At 43.8% G+C, this 21354-nt stretch overlaps 1 protein-coding gene across 5 annotated transcripts; it reads left to right on the top strand.

Moving 5' to 3' along the window:
* The first annotated feature begins 161 nt into the window (after nucleotides 1-161).
* On the top strand, nucleotides 162-18436 carry LOC107131749 (butyrophilin subfamily 2 member A2). 5 transcript variants are annotated; one of them, XR_003032183.2, is made up of 8 exons: nucleotides 162-2954; nucleotides 3414-3541; nucleotides 4328-4675; nucleotides 7676-7957; nucleotides 9234-9455; nucleotides 9852-9872; nucleotides 9972-10177; nucleotides 12031-12117. XR_003032183.2 is itself a non-coding variant. In XM_024983925.2 (8 exons), exons 2-8 carry the CDS (start codon nucleotides 3451-3453, stop codon nucleotides 12645-12647), a joined length of 1608 nt encoding a protein of 535 aa, XP_024839693.1. In that variant the 5' UTR covers nucleotides 838-2814; nucleotides 3414-3450; the 3' UTR covers nucleotides 12648-18436. The 5 variants fall into 5 exon arrangements, 4 of the variants coding, with proteins under 4 accessions (XP_024839693.1, XP_024839692.1, XP_024839694.1 ...); XM_024983925.2 differs by having other exon boundaries at nucleotides 838-2814; nucleotides 9972-9998; nucleotides 12031-18436; XM_024983924.2 differs by having other exon boundaries at nucleotides 838-2954; nucleotides 9972-9998; nucleotides 12031-18436.
* Nucleotides 18437-21354: the final 2918 nt, after the last annotated feature.

Here is a 21354-nt window from a genome sequence, read left to right as displayed (position 1 = left end):
CTATCTGACATGTGGTTGTCAAGTTACATTTGTTAAATAAACGTGTTAATAATCCTCACTCTTTAACTGAAACTTTTCTAGATTTTAAGCCCCTACAGTTTACTCACCACAAGTTTTACAATTCATCTCATAATATTTTCACAAAATTCTCCTTGTATTAGTTTTCTATTGTTGCTGTAATAAATTGCCACAAATTTTGTGACCTAAAACAAAAATAAATTTATTATCTCATATTTTTGTAGGCCAGAAGACCATCATGGGTCTCATTGGGCTAAAATCAAGGTGACTGCAGACTGTATGCCTTTCTGGAGGCACTAGCAAAGAATCTGTTTCCTTGCTCATTCAAATTGTTGGCAGAATTTAGTTTCTTGCAGTTGTAGGACTGAGGTGGTCATTTCTTGCTGGCTGTCAGCCTAGGGCTCTTTCCTGCTTCTGGAGGCTCCCACATTCCCTACCTCCTGGTCCTCTTCCTCCATCTTCAAAGAAGTAATCCAAGATAATCTTCCTATGAATCCAGGATAATCTCTCTACTTTAAGATCCATAACTTTAATTCCAACCTGTAAGGTCTCTTTGCCAACAAAGGTCCATCTAGTCAAGGCTATGGTTTTTCCAGTGGTCATGTATGGATGCGAGAGTTGGACTGTGAAGAAAGCTGAGCACCGAAGAATTGATGCTTTTGAACTGTGGTGTTGGAGAAGATTCTTGAGAGTCCCTTGGACTGCAAGGAGATCCAACCAATCCATTCTGAAGGAGATCAGCCCTGGGTGTTCTTTGGAAGGAATGATGCTAAAGCTGAAACTCCAGTACTTTGGCCACCTCATGCAAAGAGTTGACTCATTGGAAAAGACTCTGATGCTGGGAGAGATTGGATGCAGGAGGAAGAGGGGATGACAGAGGATGAGATGGCTGGATGGCATCACTGACTTGATGGATGTGAATTTGAGTGAACTCCGGGAGAAGGTGATGGACAGGGAGGCCTGGCGTGCTGCGATTCATGGGGTCACAAAGAGTGGGACACAACTGAGCGACTGAACTGAACTGAACTGAACTGAAGGTCTCTTTTTGCCATGTAATGTGTCATAATCAGAGGCTATGAAGATTATGGTGTGAACTCTTCAGCCTAGCACACATAGCCATGGCCTCGCTCACTCTTAAGGAGGCCTCTGTTCTGTATATGCTAAGGGCCTCCATGATTGGAGATTCATTCCTGTGACTCTCAACAAGAGTGACTCTTTTTGGAAATTTAATCTGTAGTTCTTCATTCAATTACTAAACTCAGGTATATATGCAAGTATCCCTTTGCAGAAAAGATGATTTTCCCTGTTGATGATATCTGGTGAAATTTCTACTGATCTCATCTCTTAGGTCAGTTCAGTTCAGTCACTCAGTTGTGTCCGACTCTTTGTGACCCCATGAATCGCAGCACGCCAGGCCTCCCTGTCCATCACCAACTCCCAGAGTTCACTCAGACTCACGTCCATCGAGTCAGTGATGCCATCCAGCCATATCATCCTCTGTCATCCCCTTCTCGTCCTGACCCCAATCCCTCCCAGCATCAGAGTCTTTTCCAGTGAGTCAACTCTTCGCATGAGGTGGCCAAAGTACTGGAGTTTCAGCTTTAGCATCATTCCTTCCAAAGAACACCCAGGGCTGATCTCCTTCAGAATGGATTGGTTGGATCTCCTTGCAGTCCAAGGGACTCTCAAGAGTCTTCTCCAACACCACAGTTCAAAAGCATCAATTCTTCAGCGCTCAGCCTTCTTCACATTTCAACTCTTACATCCATACATGACCACAGGAAAAACCATAGCCTCGACTAGACATACCTTTGTTGGCAAAGTAATGTCTCCGCTTTTGAATATGCTATCTAGGTTGAACATAACTTTCCTTCCAAGGAGTAAGTGTCTTTTAATTTCATGGCTGCAGTCACCATCGGTTCCCCAAAAGCTGACTCTGAGTCAAGGATTTTGTGTCAGGTTGTCTGTTTGAGATGTAATCCCAAGAAACTGCAAGTTTGAAAATAAATAAGAAGAGAAAGCCAACTAAAAGAAAAATGACATAAAGGGTACATTAATCAGTTGGTTGTCATGTGGCAACGGGGCTCCATCCCATCTATCCAGCACTGCTGTTAAGTCACTTCAGTCGTGTCCAACTCTGCGTGACCCCATAGACGTCAGCCCAGCAGGCTCTCCTGCCCCTGGGATTCTCCAGGCAAGAAAACTGGAGTGGATTGCCATTTCCTTCTCCAATGCATGAAAGTGAAAAAGTGAAAGTGAAGTTGCTCAGTCCTGTCCGACTCTTAGCGACCCCATGGACTGCAGCCCACCAGGCTCCTCCATCCATGGGATTTTCCAGGCAAGAGTACTGGAGTGGGGTGCCATTGCTTTCTCCAATCCAGCACTAAGAAATATGTGAAATTGAGATGTGCTATGCTGACATCATCACCTGCCCACACCCCAACCACTAAACACGCACACATACATACACACATAAATGGGGAGGGCTCTCCTGGTGATTACAAGCAACACCAAAATCCTTGGGGAAGAATCAAGGCTTCAAAAGAAAAAAGTATCACGCTTCTGAAAAAAAGAAAAAGAAATTATTAAAAGGCTCTGCACAGCTGTAAGATTTCAATTCCTGTACTGTTTCTGTGTGTTCTGCCCAGTAACTAGTGAGAAAGCAAGCTCAGGGATGCCATTGGCTGGCTGACCCACAGCCGGCTCTGAATCATTCATTGAAAATATTGTGACTTTGTGATCACCAGGTGGACCGGGCCCCGGGGCCCGCAAGCCCCACGCCGCCACTAACAAGAGGTGAAGAACAGTTTTTTTCTCCCCTTCCCGAAGGGTGGTGAATATGCCCCTGGGCGGGTTTAGGGGGAAGAGGGACAGCCAGAAAATCATTATTTGAGCGGAGGGAGGAGAAAAGAAAACGCAGACGTTCATTCTAGAAGGTAAGAAGGGGAGGGGATGCGCGACCGCTCGGGGTGAGGCAAAGGGTGGGAGGCGGTAGATGGGAGGAACAAAACCCAATAAGGGGAGAAGCGAGGACCCGGGGAAGGGAGGCTTCCGGGGGCGAGGGTGGACTTATCTTGGCGTCTAGCCTGAATCGCTGGGAGAAAAGGGAGGGAGGGTTTGGAAGAGTATCAAGTGGCGTCTGAAGAAACTCAACTCTGGCTAGAAAAGTGAGCCGAGGAGAGGGGAAAACTGCCTTCCAGATCGCTGTATTGTTGACATTCCATGCAGTGTTTAAAGGATCAATCTATCGGGAAATACTTAAACCGGGAGTCGAAGGGGGCGGCCCAAGAGAGAAGCTGGGGCGCTGATGATACCAACACGGGTTACAGGAAAGTATGACCTAGATCAGAACTATGGTGCCAAGTCTCCTTGGCTGATTCTCCACGTCTCTCTAGGTCTCCCGTCGGTGCCTCTCCGGGTGACTCCTCTTGGATGCTTATGGAGCCAGTTGCTTCTCTGTATTTTTCCCTGCCAGGCTTCCTTCTCTTCTTCCAGCTCCTCAGCTCGTTTGCACCGATGTCAGGTAGGGGTGTACGCCACTAACTCCTATCAACTTCTCAGAAAGGAAAATCAACACTTAACTCTGCAAAGGGTAAAGAAGGGCTGCAGTTGTGCTCACTCACCCTTTCATTCTGCACACAGTCATCATATGGATCACAGTCATCAGATGGATCCTAGGCCGCACTCCAGTAGCAATCCAGTGAGAGCCAGAAAGCCAAGCTGTATATGTAACTTAAAAATCCTTAGTAGCTACATGTTAAAAAGGAAAAGGAAACCAACCGATGAAACAAACTTTCATAAAACATTTTAACTTCAAATAACCAAAGTATTATTATTTAAAATTTTAATTAATGTAAAATATGAACATAATGTAAATTATGAAATTTATTCTAAATTTTCAAAATTGTGTGTCTTTTACATTACAGCACATGCCAATCGGGACTAGCTAGTGGTGATCACACTGGACAGCTACAGTTTATATCCTATACCGCAGGCACTGTACTGGTTTGGGAAACAGAAGAAAACCTCTGTGAGCTCAGGGTTCATGAGGGGTGATCAGCGTAGGCTTCTCAATGTGTTGTTCATGAAGCATTAGTACCCCCGCTAGACACCCCTACTAGGTGTTTTTTGTTTTGTTTTGTTTTTTACTACCGACCAGCCATATCCCTTCGCCCCCAGAATCCTCAGCCCAGGAAGCCCCTATGGCCTTAGAGAGAACATGTCTGTCCCCTGGAACACCCAGTTCCTTTGCTGTCTCAGAGAGTTGATGGCTGGTGCCCTTGTCTGAGTCTACCGCTTTGTGTAACAGTCCAGTTTACTGTCCTGGGACCAGCTTATCCAATCCTGGCCGTGGTGGGAGAAGACGCCACGTTACGCTGCCACCTGTCACCTGAGAAAAACGCTGAGGATATGGAGGTGCGATGGTTCCGGACGCAGTTTTCCCCTGCGGTGTTCGTGTACAAGGGCAGGAGGGAGAGAACAGACGAGCAGATGGAGCAATACCGGGGAAGAACAACTTTTGTGAGCGAAGCCATCAGCGAGGGGAGCGTGGGGCTGATCATACACAACGTCACCGCCCACGAAAACGGCATCTACTGCTGTTATTTTCAAGAAGGCAGATCTTACGATGAGGCCATCATGCACCTAACAGTGACAGGTGCGTGCTTTCGTTTTGTGAAGTTGCTTTTTCACAGCCTGACTCTTGGGGAAAGTTTTTCTCTTCACTCCAGGCCCCCTGCAGATCAGGGGAGTTTGTGCCTAGAATTCCCAGTAAACAGGGAGGGTGGCTTTTCCCTCCTCAAGGACTCAATGGGTTTGCTCTGCTACTGTGGGTATCAGCTCTTGAGACACACACAACTGTCATCTTGAGCAGGGGCGAATGCTTAGTCCCTACAGATTATCCTTATGCCTACTTCTGAGAAATCTCTAAGCATATTTCTCAGTAACATGTTTTAGAATTAGACATTTTTATTGTTAAATAGAATTTGTTGTTGCTTAGTCCCTGTGTTGTGTCCAACTCCTTGTGACCCCATGAACTGTATCCTGCCAGGCTTCTCTGTCCATGGGATTTCCAAGGCAAGGATACTGGAGTGGGTTGTGATTTCCTTCTCCAGGGAACCGTCCCAACCCAGGGATCAAACCTGCGTCTCCTGAATTGCAGATAGATTCTTTATCACTGAACCACCTGGGAAGGCCCATTAAACAGAGTACTCGTGCAGAAAAACTAGTAGAACATTAATGTACAGATTACTGAATTATTATGAGCTACAACCACTCCTCATATCAACAGATAGGATGCTGCCTTCTACTGACAGTGTCAGTTTGCTAGGGCTGCCATGACAAAAGGCCACGGACTCTGCGGCTTAAATAACAGAAATGTGTTTGCTCATAGTTCTGGAGGTTGTTAAATCCAAGATCAAGCTGTCAGCAGGTTTGGTTTCTCCTGCAGCCTCTCTCCTTGGCCTGCAGGTGGCTACCCTGGTCTTCCATCTGGGTCCTAATGTGGCCTTTGCTCTATGGGTGTGCATTTCTTGTATCTCTGTGTGTCCTAATCTCTTTTTATAAGGGCTCCAGCAGATTGGATCAGGGCCCACCCTAACAGCCTCACATTGACTTAATTACATCTTTAAAAGCCCTGTCTCCAAATACAGTCACGTTCTAAGGGACTGGAGATTAGGGATGCAGCATAAAAATTTTGCAGGGACACAGTTCAATCCATAACATGCCGTTTCTCAAAATGCCCAGCTGAGACAGGTTCCTAGGAGTAAAATGAGAAATAATGAGAAAACATTTAAATATTTTGAGAATATTAAATATTTAATATTAAAAATATAATGAGAAATATTTATCTTCATCCTTAATAGATACTACACATTTGTTTTGCAAAGTGTTTGTACCAATATACACTCTCACCGATCATATAGGATGCTCCACACCTTTTTCATTAAGTCCAAAGAGAAGTTTTTCACATGTGACTTCAATCTATTTTTTCCTTTCTAGTAAGTTATTTTCCATGACTGTGAGGATCAAACACCATTCTTGACGCTTTTCACTTCCTCTCCCTTCCCTGCTTTTTTCCTTGGGACATATCACCATCTTACAGAGTATGCATTTTACTTATTTATCCAGATTACTGTGTCTCTTCCACTAAAATGTAGTTTTCATAAAGGGTTGTTTTCTCTTTTGTTCTTGCTGTATTCACATCTTTAGAACTGAACCTGAAGCATAACAGATGCTCAGTAAATATTATCGACGGAATAAATGAATCTGCTCCGTAAAGCTGTAAGTGATCATCACATCATACCTGAGCTATCTCTATTCTAAGCCTGAGATCTATTTTATTTTTCATCTTTTCCCATGAGCCTCTTACCAGTCCATGCTTTTAATTATCTTTGACATATGCTTTAGTCAGGATTGTTGAGCTTATGCTCTGGTCTAAGCAGCCCTCAAATCCTAGTAGGTTAAATCAACAAAAATCTATTTCTGACACATGAAGTATATCCTTCATGAGTCTGGTGGGGCTCTACTTCATATAGACCTGCCTGGAACTTTATGGTTCACCTTGGCAGAGGGAAAGAGAGCTTGGCAAATTATGGTAAACATGAACCTGGCCTGGCCTATCCCACTCTGAATTGAGTCGTTGGACAATTTTTTGTTTGTTTTACTGTTTTTTTGGTTTGGTTAATTGGCTGGCTGGTTTTGTCCTTCGATCTGTTGTCTCATACTTGCCTTTACTGAATCCCCCTGAAATGTTTTGTAGGATTTCTTCCCAAGTTGTTGAGGTCTTTTGAATCTTATCCCACTTCAGAGTTTCCATGCCAGCCTTTCAATCCGCAACTAGTTGTTTTTTTTTATTTTCCATCTTGAAAAGATCAAATTGAGGAAGAATCAGTAAGACTTAAGTGAGGTTTAATTTTGTCTTTGGTATAATTTGTGGAAGGTAAATATCTCTGAATTGGGGTGTAAAGCCTGGCTTTGCACGCTAGCTCTGTCAATTCTAAAAACCAACACGTCCTTTTGATTATCAGATAGCTGTGGTGATGAGAAGCCCTAAACCAGGAGAAGGGAGACAGTGCCTTTAAGTCAAAAAGTTTCTTAAAATTCTGCCAGCCTGGCAGGTTTCTGTCCTTATTATGTTGAACTTAAAACTTCAAGAAACCAGAGCTGCTGAGAAGTCCTCTCAGGGCAGAAAGTGAAAGCCTAGACCTGTTTGTTTCTGATCAGAGTGGACACACCCATCCAGAAGTGAGAAAATTAAAATCTCTAGCTGAATGAATCAGTCAACAAACATTTATTAGGAGGCAGATAGATGCTTGCTCCTGTGATGGAGTCCGTAGGGAGAGCCCAAAGAAGAGTGCAATGTAAGCATTTCCCCTCTTAGAGATCTCACTTTTTTTTTTCAACATGTTGGCCTCCTGGTATTCTCCAAAATTAAGGTTTTCTTCCTTCCTTTTCTCCTTACTGTCTTCTTCCTTCCTTCTTCCATCCCTCCCTCTTTCTCCCTTCACAGAAGAGAGTGCATGGAATGTGCCTAATAGTTTTTTCTGGACACCAGCCTCTTGCTTTCTTGCCTCTTCATCACCAAGAGCTGCTTTCCTAATACACTTTTGCTAAGACACCATTACCTCTGTTACAGAGCCCTGGTCTCTCTCCCCAGGCCTGGGCTCTAAACCCGTTATTGAAATGAAGAGCCCCGAGGATGGAGGTATCAGGCTGGAGTGTACATCTGCAGGGTGGTACCCAAAGCCCCACGCTGTGTGGAGGGGCCCTCATGGTGAGACCATGCCCCCCCTGGAAGAGGCTTACACTGTGAGTGCAGATGGGCTCTTCCTGGTCACCATGGCTGTGATCATCAGGGACCATTCAGTGAGGAACATGTCCTGCTCTGTCATCAACACCCTGCTCGACCAGGAGAAGGAAACTGTGATTTTCATTCCAGGTTAGTTCCCTGCTCTCTGGAGGCTCATTTCTTTCTTTCTTTCTTTTTTTTCTTCCTGGAGGCTCAATTCATGGAGGCCGGTTGCTCAGCAGACAGATTGGAGCCCAGCAGGAGGATGGGGAGGTAGGGCCATGGGGTAGAAGGATCCTGAGCCCTGAAGAGCTGGAAGCTACAGCTGAGCTGAGGCCTCTCCTTGTCATAAGAGGAAAATCAAATTGTCTCAAAACACAGGGGTAGAAAGCCTCCTTAAGGGTAAATCTGATAGTTGTTTGATCATGGTCCTTATCCTGCAGCAATTTGCAAACATTTAGAACAGTCCTAAAACAATGGACGGTGGTGTGGGTGGGTGTTGTCTGCTGAAGCCCTCCCTTCCTCCCCATGATATTTCCCAAGGGACAGTGTTCAAGAAAGTCTGTCTATAGACATTCATAAATGCATTAAAGAAGTACTAAACAAGTATCTCATATGCTCAAGGTACTGTTCTCGAAATCGAAGATAAATCAGTGAACAAAATACAAGAAGATGCCTGCCCTCGTGGGTCTCACATTCTAGAACAGCAGAGGACAATAAGTGAAATCATTAATTAAAACAAGGAGTGAAGTAATTAAACTGTGGACTGTATCAGATAGTGATAAGTATTGTAGAAAAATATTATATTTAAACTCCTGAGGCAGTTTATGTGGCAGTTTTCAAAGACCCCTTAAGATGCAGATATGATTGGAATGAATTGAGGCCAGGGAGAGTTGGAGAAGACGAATCCAGAGAGGCCATAGGTCTGGATTGTATGGGGCAGTGTAGGCCACAAATGAACTTTGGCTTTTAATCTCAATAAGATAGGAAACATTGTAAGGTTTTGAACAAAGAAATAACATGATCTCACTTAGGCTGCTGTGCTGAGGACAGACAGCAGAAGGGCAGAAGGTATGGACGGAAGTAGGGAGGAGGGTATTGTAATGTTCCAGGCAAGAAGGGATGGTGGCTTACATCACACAGTGGCTGTGCTGATTCTATATGGCTGGTTAGCTTTTAGTCAGCCTTGTCCCACCCATGGTGACTCAACGTGTTACTTGCTTTTTTGTCTGCTGAGCCCCCAATCCTGGCAATCACTGTGGGGTGAGCCAGTGCAAAGTCGAAGTTTGTTTCCCTAGCTGGGGTTTCTCAGAGAGAAGCTGGTGGAGCAGGGACCTGAGAGAGCTCTTCAGATCTGTGCCCTGAGGGGCTCTCATTCTGGAGCTCCTTTTTCTCACTAAATAGGATTTTGGGGCTCCCTTTTCAGAATCCTTTATTCCCAGAACATCTCCCTGGATGGTGGCCCTGGTGGTCATCCTGCCCTCTCTGCTTCTCCTCATTGCTGGGAGCATCTATCTCATCAAGAAACTCCATCTGGGAAAAAAGATTCTGTCCATGCAAAAAGAGGCTGAAAATGAAGAGAAAGAAATTGCACGTAAGGAACTGGGGAAAGAACGTGTGGAAAAAGAGAAAGAATGCCAAACAAAAGGTAAAAGAGTAGGAGGACAGTTCACTGTCACACAACTCGGCCAGCTAAAAGCCTGGGAAACAGAGAGGGCATGAATAAAAGCAGCACCAAGGGCTTGGAACTCGCACATCCTAGTAATGAATCCCTCAGACCTGACTTTCTTCCACTCTGCAAATGCTGCATCCATTCACCTGGCTACATGTAGCCCTATCTTGTTGGACAAAAGCAAATCTAAATAAGTACTGATAGTATCTAGCCACCTGATCATATATCATTTCTGGTATCTTGACAGTTCCCTAGGCAGTGTGGGAGGAGGGTGGTGGTATTCACAGAAAAGATCAACTTTTCATTATTTAAGACAAACTCAGACTTTCTTAGTTCTTCTCTTAAAGACATTCGTTTCTATTTCCTTTTCAGAGCAACTTCAAGAAGAATTGCGTAAGTTTAACATTTCCTAAACTATTCCCTGCATGATTTGTATTCTGCTCTCTTAGCCATTATCTCATGAAGCTCATCTCTCTGCCTGTCCCATTGCAGGATGGAGAAGAAACCTCTTACATGCGGGTGAGCGTCTCTAACATTCCCTGAGATCCTGAGCTTTCTCCCCACCAGGCAGCCAACACGACACATTAGAGGAGCAAGGGGGCCCAAGGCTGGCTGGGGAAGCAGGAGCCTGGCTTAGTGCACTAGCAGGATCCCACCCAGTGCTGGATTCTACCTCTGCTGTCAGAGACACTCCACAGGTCTTAACGAATTCTATAATTTACTCCTGACCATTCTTTCTTTTTTAGAATAACTTCACCCATGATCCGGAGAAGGCAATGGCACTCCACTCCAGTACCCTTGCCTGGACAATCCCATGGACAGAGGAGCCTGGTGGGCTACAGTCCATGGGGTTGCTATGAGTCAGACACGACTGAGCAACTTCACTTTCACTTTTCACTTTCATGCACTGGAGAAGGAAATGGCAACCCACTCCAGTATTCTTGCCTGGAGAAGTCCAGGGACAGGGGAGCCTAGTGGGCTGCTGTCTATGGGGTTGCACAGAGTCGGACACGACTGAAGGAACTTAGCAGCAGCAGCAGCATCCATGATCACCAAAGGTCTACCATACATAGTGAGTGAGGGAAGTCACTCAGTTGTGTCTGGCTCTTTGCGATCCCATGGGCATAGCCCGCCAGGCTCCTCTGTCCGTGGAATTTTCCAGGCAAGAATACTGGAGGGGGTTGCCATTTCCTTCTCTAAGGGATCTTCCCAACCCAGAGATCGAACCCAGGTCTCCCGCGTTGCGGGCAGATTCTTTACTGTCTGAGCCACCAAAGAAGCATAAACACTCAAGCTGCCAAAACCCAAGAAACCACACATAGTAGAGCCCCCCAAAAGTTACATTTTAGTAGCCGTTGTTCTTTGAGTCCTGATTAATTTGAAAGAAGACAATACTGGCTTAGCTGTCTTTAACGTGGGAGATGGTATATAGACTACACAGTGGAAGAGCCGTGTGTGGGAGAGGCAATGAAGTTCCCAGGCCTGGCTCAGGGGTGTGTAGAGGCCAGAAATGCCTTCCTGCTCCAAGAGAGCACTGATATTCTGTGTATAGGGGAGGGGATGTGGGCAAGAGGGAAAGTACAGGGTCCAATGACCTGGTCCTAGTAAGCACTTTTGAGTTTTATGATTTGTCACCTTCTGCTCATCAAAGAATCCAGCCTTTGCTGGATCCCACAGCACTCAGACGTTTCCTCTTTCAAATTTCAAAATTATCACCGTTAGACATATAAATTTGGAGAAAGAAAAAAATCATTTTAACACAGTTGTTTTGTATTAGATGGAGACTGACTAATAGTAACTGCCAAAAAGTAACTGCAGAGACAGCTGCAGAATGTCAGGGGTCTGAAACATTTCTTATATCTGACAGGTCATAACTGTAGTCATCACACCCATGTTATTAAAGCAAAATGGATGGATATAGTTTCCCCTACCTTTTGCCCTCAGGCAGCAGGATGACTTTGGGGGAGATTATCTTCCTTTTTTAGCTTCTGAAGGGTGCTCTTGTTAGTCATTTAAATCAGTTGTCAGCGGGTTAAACCAGTAGGACACAGAGGACCGTGTAGGGACCCTTTATCACCCTTATCTGTATAGGGAAAAATCAGCCTTACTTGCTTAATTGGGGGAGGGGAAGAGGATGGATTCTCTTTGCTAGTTTAAGCCAAGTGGGAAACTTTATTCTAACTTGAGCCCCAGAGATCATATATCTTGAATAGAAAAGCTGACAGATCTGAGAACTTTGAGAGAAAGTGGAGCCATTCATTTCAGCTCATTGGCTGAACTTTCTGTATTTCTTAGAGCCCCAGTCCTCCTCTACCCATGGCAGCGTTCCTGCCACTCAAGAGAGAGAAGTGCAGACTCAGTAATTCAGTTCTGTCTGTGATGCCTGGGATCTGGGATCAAGGGGCTTTCATGGAAAAGACTGTTACCCAGGGGATTCTCCCCATGCTTTCTGGGATGTCTCAGGGGACCAGGAGTCAGGTCCTGGTCTCAGGATCTCAGGATCTCACAGTCTTGTGAGATCCCAGGCCTAACCCTGAGATTTCCTCTGCAGCTGATGTGGTCCTGGACCCAGACACTGCTCATCCTGAGCTCTTCCTGTCAGAGGACCGGAGAAGTGTGAGAAGGGGCCCTTCCAGGCAGAGCGTGCCTGACAACCCGGAGAGATTCGACTGTCGGCCTTGTGTCCTGGGCCTGGAGAGCTACTCCTTAGGGAGACATTACTGGGAGGTGGAAGTCAAAAACGTGATGGTGTGGGCTGTGGGGGTTTGTAGAGACAACGTTGAGAGGAAAGGGGAGGCCCTCCTGGTTCCTCAGAACGGCTTCTGGACCCTGGATATGTTTGAGAACCAATACCGTGCCCTCTCCTCCCCAGAGAAGATTCTTCCCCTGAAAGAGCACCTTCACCGGGTGGGCGTCTTCCTGGACTATGAAGCTGGAGATGTGTCCTTCTATAACATGAAGGACAGGTCACACATCTACACATGTCCCCGTTCACCCTTCTCTGGACCCCTGAGGCCCTTCTTCAGGCTGGGGTCCGATGACAGCCCCCTCTGTATCTGTCCATCTTTTAGAGGGGCCCAGGGGGTCACAGTGCCTGAGGGGGGCCTGGTCCTTCACAGGGCAGAGACCCACCACAACCACCAATTCCTTGGTCTCAGAGCCAGGTAGGGAAACCCAGGCCACCTCTACTACAGCACCGCCTGGAGGAATACTACCCTCCTTCCTTCTGGTCACAGGAGAATCTCCCCCGGAGTTCCCCCGGACATGTCTTCAAGCCCCAGAGCGTGTGTCTCCCTCATTAGGCTGTTGCTTTAGTAACTTGTTGCATGTAACCATGGGGCAGGGGCCAGTCTCAGGAACACTAAGTGCTGCCACATGGCTCCCAACCAACAAGTAAGTGTGAGAAAGTGACAGGCAGAGAACCAGCTGCTTTAACATCAGATGACACATTCAGCCCGAGACTGGAATTGACATCAGATACTGTGGATCTAGGGATTCCCTAATAGCTCAGTTGGTAAAAAAAAAATCCACCTGCAATCTGCTGGAGAAGGGATAGGCTACCCATTCCAGTATTCTTTGGCTTCCCTTGTGGCTCAGCTGGTAAAGAATCTACCCGCAATGTGGGAGACCTGGGTTTGATCCTGGGGTTGGGAAAATCCCCTGAAGAAGGGAAAGGCTCCCCACTCCAGTATTCTGGCCTGGAGAATTCCATGGACTGTAAAGTCCATGGGGTCACAAAGAATCGGACACGACTGAGAGACTTGCACTTGCACTTTCACTGTGGATCTGGGGCAAGGACAATGGGACATACTGAGATGTAAGAAGGGCAGGGAGCCAGAAATGGAGGTCAGAGATGGAGGAAGTAAGACAGAAGGTCCATTTCTACCCCACCCCCAGGATTTCCAGAGCACACAATAAAGCTCCACAGGCCTAGATTCAGGATGATCTAGGATGAAGGAGAATGAAGGACAAGGATGCATCTGGGCCTGGCCTGGCCTGGCTCAGGTATCCCTACAATAAACAAGGCGTCAATACTTTGTTATTGGTTGTGGCCTAAGGTTTAAGGTCCCAGATGAGCAGATAAGCATTGGACCAAGTGGATCTCAAAGTTCAGGTTCAGTGAGGAGAGCAGTGCTTTCCAACTTTTTGGCCTCAGGATGCATTTAGACACGTAAAAATTATTGAGGACAGAAAAGTGCTTTTGCTCATTTGAGTTATATCTATCAATATGTGTGGCATTAGAGATTAAACAGAAATTTTTTAATGTATTTATTAACATATTAAAAAAGGAACAAGTCAATTATAGGTTAATATGAAAAACATGTTTCAGGAATGATCACTATCTGTTGTTTCCAATATAAAATAAAGTTTATTGCGAAGTGTGGTATTTTTTAATGTTTTTGAAAATCTAATGTCTGAATCCTAGAAGGTAGCTAGATCCTCACCATCTGCCTCTGTATTCAATGCTGGAATCACAGGTCATGGAGGCTCTAGAAAGCATTATCTACACTACTGAAAGAATGAGAGGAAAAATGACAAATAATATCTTATTATTATTATGGAACAATATTAACTTTGTAGACTCAAAATGTAACAGAGATGCCCCCACCTCAAAAAAAAATCTGTGAAACATCCTTTGAGAAGCAGGATAAAGGCTCCTGGAATTGAGTCAGGCATTTAAAATTATGGCATAAATGGTAGTATTGGACTTTATGTAATTCGGCCATCCAATTGTAAAACTTGGCTGAAAAATTTAAAAGATAGTTAAAAAGTTCAAAATTGTATTACTGCAGTTCCTACAGTAAACAAGGTGTCACGATGGACACGTTCTAGAAAATATCTGAAACATTGAACTCGGTGATTTGTTGAGATGGAAAACTGGTTTATTAATGTGCATGTGTTTTATTTTTGGTGCTGTTGACATGATAACATTTGAGCAGTTTTAACTAAAAGCACCAGACTGTAAGTTAGGAAATAAGTGCTACTAATACCTGCCTGTATTAATCTTAGAAAAATTACAGCTTTTCAGTGTTTTGGATTCCATAAAATAAGACTTTGCGTGGGTTTGCATATCTTTTATTATAGTTTGTAAAACACTTTTATTTATTCAGTATCCTTGCTTTCTCATAAGAAATGTACTAATCCCCATTTCACAGTGAAATAGTGTGGTCTAGCAAGTTAAAGTGATTTTTGTTGTTATTTAAGGAAAATAGAGTTTTCATTCTTACTTTTTAAAAAAATTGTCTCATCTTTAAGGCAGCTTCTAAACATAAAATTTAGATGTTTTAAGTATTTATTGAAACTAAGCATGAACCCAATGCTCTGCTAATCACTGTATAAAATAGCATAGAACTCAGCTCCCAGCTTCCTTTACTCAATCTTTCATTCATATATTTATTTATTCATTCATTCTCAAGAAATTTATCACCTTTAATGTATTGATCATGTGCAGTCTGTTGTGCCATGAAAGAAATAAACAGGATGATATTATAGAGAAGAATGGGTGGGAGCTTAAGTAGAAAATTAGATGGTAAAGTTAAGGAGGGCTTCCTGGAGGAAGTGATGGGTCTTCTGAGACTTGAGGACTAAGAAAGATTCCCAAGCGGCAGGAATCTTGTGCCTACAAGCCCCAAAACAGAAATAAACTAACTAGTTAAAGGACATAACCCCCTACTGTCAGAGCAAAGACTGAGAATGGGACAAACAAGTAGAAAGAAGACAGACTCTCTGGGGCCTCATAGCAAAGTGCTGAGAATCAAACTGAAGCAGAATCTTACGGAAAACCAAAACTCAAGTGAACAGAAAATGTCTGGAGTCACCCGAGTGTTATTATTGCCTCTTCCTAAAAGGATTACTTTTTTTTTTTTTTGGTCACACTGCACAGGTTGCAAAACACAGAGTCCTAACCACTGGACCACCAGGGAGGTCCCAGATTACTAATTCTTAACAGCATGGGGAATTAAATTTTCCAGAATTTCCTTCTTTCTGGATTTGGGGCCTGAGAGGGAGGTGGAGTAGAGTATGGAGAAAAGGGGAATGGCCTCCAGGGACTTTTCCCCTTCATTGAGTATCACGAGTCGGGCCCCTTATAATGATCCCAGCACCCTCAGGGGCTGAGAGCCACAGTGTCTGTGACTCCCATCTGCCCTCTTGGCTCTGACTGTGGCTTGGATTCAACCCCAAAATGTCGGGTGACTCCTGACATTTTCTGTTCAACTTCAAAGAATTCTGAATCAAGACCTTGTAGTGGAAGTTTTTCAGATTTTTGGCATCTTAGTTTAATTAAAGAGAGACTTTGAAAAAAATTAATATTGGAGTAATAGCTGATTAACAATGTTGTGACAGTTTCAGGTATACAGCAAAGTGACTCGATTATACATATCAAAGAGGGACTTTAGTCTTTTACCTCGGATGGACTGGGAGTTATCATCAGTGATTATTGGGTAATAGTTTCTTCAGTGGTTAATCTTATTCCCCTTGGATCCCCATGTTGGAGAGAGTGGGCTGGGCCAAGGAGGGAGGTGTGGTGGGGAGATTGGAAGTTAGGTCTTCCTGGCACATTCTACCATTATAGGAAGTTTTCTCACCTTAAGGGAAAGTGAAACTTACGTATCTCTGGACTCATGGAGAGCTTTCCTTAATCACATAACTATTTACACAGGCTAGACGGGAAACAGCCAGGCACATTGCTGCCAGGCTGGTTCACAGGATCATTCTTTTTTCTCCCCAGTCTCCCTGATGCTTGGCTCTAAATCAACCCTTTCATACCATAAAACGCAAGGTACGTGTATAATTATCCCAGACCTGGTAATTACAGTTACTATTAATAATCAAGCTTAGAGGACTTTGATATTAGTGACATAAGTAATCTGACACAGATAAGGTATATGTACAATTATCAGTAAATAAGCTAACATTTATAATCCAAGCAGTCTCTTGGGACTATGAATCAGCACACATGCAGCTTATTCTTACATCCATCTAACAATCATTGACTGTTGGCCATGAGCCAACCACTGTCTAGGCTTTGATGAAAAATAACAGTAATCAAGACAGGTGTCATGCATGGAGTACTGTCAACCAGGGAGCACACCCAAGTTTCAATGGCCATACTTTCTACTGAGCTTTCATTATGTAGCCTTGACTGATCGAATCACGGACCACATAGTGATTGAACTCCTTCTCCAGCCCCTCTCTCTTCCTGAGTCAAGCTGACCACAAAAAGCTCAAATCCTCAATCCCCTTGGCACATGATTGGACTTTCTGTTTTGCTGACTCACCATCTCATTAGAATAAACTATCAGGTTCAGTCCAGTGAGCTCACCAGGAATAATACAACACTCTTAATACTCAGGAAATTCCAAGGGTTTAGGTTATTTCCCAGGAGACTAGACAAAGGCCAGACTCCTCACTACACAGTTTGAAAAACAATATCAAGGAGAAAGGACTAGGGTGCAGTTGGATTTGGGCTACTACCAGAATAGAAAGATCAGAGCACCAAAGGATGGTAGGGAAAAGTGTGGAAAGGCCAGAGAAATAGGGAGAGCAAATGCAGTGTGGACTCTTGAGGTAGCAAAAGGAGTTTGTGTTTTCTTTTAACTATAATTGGAAACTATTATTGTAAACAAGGAAGTAACAGAACAATTTCTGGTAATTCCCTGGTGGCCCAGTGGTTAGGTTTCTGCATTTTCACTGCTGAGGATGAGTTCAATTCGAGGTGGGCAAAATAAGATCATGCAGGGTGAGGCAAAAAAAAAAGAAAGAAAGAATTTCCTTTTAAAAGAGAAAAATAGAAAACTTTGAAGATGTTATACTAATGAACTTGATGTTAGAGAAATGGGTAGCCTCTAGAAGCTAGTGTTGGGCACACTATTCCAAAACATAGCACCTTGGCATATAGAATATCTTAAAGCTCAACATTCAGAAAACGAAGATCATGGCATCCGGTCCCATCACTTCATGGGAAATAGATGGGGAAACAGTGGCAGACTTTATTTTTTGGGGCTCCAAAATCACTGCAGATGGTGACTGCAGCCATGAAATTAAAAGATGCTTACTCCTCGGAAGGAAAGTTATGACCAACCTAGACAGCATATTCAAAAGCAGAGACATTACTTTGCCAACAAAGGTCCGTCTAGTCAAGGCTATGGTTTTTCCAGTAGTCATGTATGGATGTGAGAGTTGGACTATAAAGAAAGCTAAGCATCAAAGAATTGATGCTTTTGAACTGTGGTGTTGGAGAAGATTCTTGAGAGTCCCTTGGACTGCAGGGAAATCCAACCAGTCCATTCTGAAGGAGATCAGCCCTGGGATTTCTTTGGAAGGAATGATGCTAAAGCTGAAACTCCAGTACTTTGGCCACCTCATGCGAAGAGTTGACTCATTGGAAAAGACTCTGATGCTGGGAGGGATTGGGGTCAGGAGGAGAAGGGGACGACAGAGGATGAGATGGCTGGATGGCATCACTGACTCGATGGACGTGAGTCTGGGTGAACTCTGGGAGTTGGTGATGGACAGGGAGGCCTGGCGTGCTGCGATTCATGGGGTCACAAATAGTCGGACACGACTGAGCGACTGAACTGAACTGAACTAAAGATAAAGGAGTCTAAGAAAATTGCAGGAGAAAGGCATCTGCCTCTCATCCTTTTTTGCCTGAAAGCAGAAATATAAATCTCACATATGAAAGGTAACTTCCCTGTACCAGGTAGCAAGAAGATATCTTTATCACCAAGGGGAAGGCTATATAAACAAACCTGTTATTTCTTCACAATTTACTTCACAATTTACCTTTACCCTGAGCCCCTTTGCCTCATCAATTCCTCACAAATTTGTTTCTTTGCCTAAAATGTATTGAAACTTCCTGCTCTGACCACTTCTTCAGGTCTTCAATCTCTTGTGAGGTCTGTCAAGTAACACATGTAAAAATTCAATAAATTTGTATGCTTTTCTCCTGTTAATTTGTGTTTGTCAGTTTAATTTTCACAACCAGAGATCCTAAGAGAGTTGATTTTTATTAAAAATTTTTTTATTGATGTGTATTTGCTGTACAATATTATATAAGTTATAGGTGTACAATATAGTAAGTCACAATTTGTAAAGGTTGTAGTCTATTTAGTTATTGTAAACTATTGTAAACTACCATATCTTTGTAGTTTATCTTACACCTAATAGTATTCCCCTACCCCTGTATTGCCCCTCCTTGAAGGTTGTTTTTTAATATGATACCACTGCACTTCTAGGAACAAGTTTCTACACTGGGTACTTATTGCTAAGTAACGAATCACCCTAAAAGTTGCTGACTTAAAATAACACTCAGTTGTTATTATTCATATGTCGAGGTGTCAGCTGAGTGTGGCTAATCTAGTCCTCAACTCAGCTGGGCTTTTCTGCTTCAAGCTGCAGTGGCTAAGTAGCTCAGCTTCTCGTGACAAGTCTATGAGTTGGCTGGGGCAACTATTCCACTTGTCTCCTATCCTAAGACTAAATGACTGATCAAAGCAGTTTCTTCTTATGACAGTCAGTTCCTTATGGTGTCCAAGAGTGAATGGTGGGGACTTCCCTGGAGGTCCAGTGGTTAAGACTCTACACTGTCAATGCAGTTCAATCCTTGGTTGGGGAACTAAGATTACACATGCTGTGGCCAAAAAAAAAAAAAAAAGGTGAATGGAAACAGGCAAGGCATCTCAAGAGGTCTTGGAATAGAAATATTGTCAATTTCTACATGCCACTGGTTAAAGCAAATCACGTGGCCAAATGCAAAGTTAAGAGGTGGGGAAATATACTTTGCCATGATGAGACCATATCAAAGATGAGGATTCTGGGAGGATTGAAGGACTGGGGTTAGTAATTCAATCTTTCACACCATTGTTCAAGATCCACCAAATTTCTATTTCTTACTCAAAACCTTCTAGTAGTATTTCCATCCCTAGCACTCCTCCTATCTCTAGACATGTGCTGGGATTTCATACCCTTTTAGATAACTTCCACTCAAAGGTCATCCTAGTCTAGAAATTTAGGAATATGATTCTAGATTTTTCAAAGTTGAAAGGGACTCTAAAGGTTATAATGCCCCCAATATGTTTAGATCTGAAGGAAAATGCAGACTCCAGTTGAGGACGAAAGAAAGAAACAAGCCTAGCAGCGGCTATAGTGTTCTTCACTTAAACATCTCACAGACACCAACATCAGACAAGACCATTCTGTGCTTGTGATGGAGAGAGACAAAAACAAATCCACTCTGCGATCTTATCAGCACAGGCAAAAACAAAACAAGAACACAAAGCAAGCCACAAAACTGACCATACACCTCCCTCTCTTGGCTAACTGCAGTAATTACTACATCTTTACCAATTGCAGTTTATTTATTTAATTTTGGCCCCACTGCCAGGCTTGTGGGATCCTGGTTTGCCAACCAGGGATGAAACCTGGGCGCCTGCAATGGAAGCTCAGAGTCCTAATCACTAGACCACCAGGAAATTCCCACCAACTGCAATTTTAGCCCACTCTGTTCTTTACTTTCTAATAAAAATTATTGGAATATTCACTCCTACAACAGCCCACTGCTTTCTGACAGCATTCATCCAGAACAAACTCTTCTTTCTTTGAACCTCCCCCAAATCACCTAACACAGTCCTAAATCCTGTAATATTCAGTGCGCCTGCTCTCACTGATGCACTCCTCACCTCCCAGCCCCACATGGTGTGTGGAATCCACACTACTGTAACAAGTACCAACAAATCCAATTTCATTCAACTACAGGTGGGCTTTGGCTGCTGGCCTTCAACATGGTCACAGGCAAGCCAGATCCCACTATCAGCCTCCAGCGCTCACTCCCATCCACATGAAATTTGGCCCCAGACTTTCAGTTCCTCAGATACAGCAAAATCTCTCAGTATCTAAAGCCAAGAGGAACTTCCCACAGATTTCTTAGAACAAAAATTGAAACAAAAAGTATTCTTTGTTCATGATGTATCTATAATTTTTCAGTAATCAAGTATTCACAGAAGGTAACAGTCACTCCATTGTGCATTTCATGCTCACATTCCATCCTCCTTCCTACATCTTTAACTCAAATCTTAATGGGTAATTTTCCAAAGAAACTCATACAAGAACTTGCAGAATTCTGGTGTTTCCTCCATTGTTCTGTAAACAAGGCTTTGTATTTCTCCCCCTCCCCCTACCAGCTCTCTTTTCATAAGAGAGTAGCATGGAAGGCCTTATATTTCTTATAAAACCTCTCTGTGAAAACCTCAAAGAAAAATCAGACCAATAATGAACTCATGACTGTTGGTTGGTTGCTTAGTTGCTAAGTCTTGTCCAACTCTCTACAACTCTATCGACTGTAGCCCACCAGGCTTCTCTGTCCATGGGATTTCCCAGGCAAGAATACTGGAGTGAGTTGCCATTTTCTTCTCCAGGGGATCTTTCCGAACCAGCAATTGAACCCATGCCTCCTGTATTGGCAGGTGGATCCTTTGCTGCTGAGCCACCAGGAAAGCCTTGATGAATTCATAGCCTGCTTCTAACATTCTTTCATGTTTTCTATAGCCTGTCCTCCAGAGGGTGAATGGAGCCCTTTTTTGGAGGACCTCATCCCACCAAGTAACAGAAAGAGGGTCAGTGGGGGGATTCTGGGAACTACTCAGAGTGGCTCATGTAACCCCAACTCCTTCCTTATATCCTTTTATTTATCCCTTGCACAATCCAACCTCACTTTATTGGCTCCCATATATTCCCTTCCTGAGTCTCTTTGTTCTAGGAACTCTCTGTTTCAAAAGTATTTCCAGGAATATGACTCAGAGATGTCACCCCTCAACCAGTCCTCAGACTCTTGCTGCAGGGGGACACATTTAACCTTACTCCACCCCCAGGAATG

This window comes from Bos taurus, chromosome 23 (genome assembly GCF_002263795.3).
Source record: "Bos taurus isolate L1 Dominette 01449 registration number 42190680 breed Hereford chromosome 23, ARS-UCD2.0, whole genome shotgun sequence".
In the NCBI taxonomy this organism is placed as follows: domain Eukaryota; kingdom Metazoa; phylum Chordata; class Mammalia; order Artiodactyla; family Bovidae; genus Bos; species Bos taurus.
Note: the sequence above shows the minus strand (reverse complement) of the source record. Positions and strands in the feature narration are given on the sequence as shown.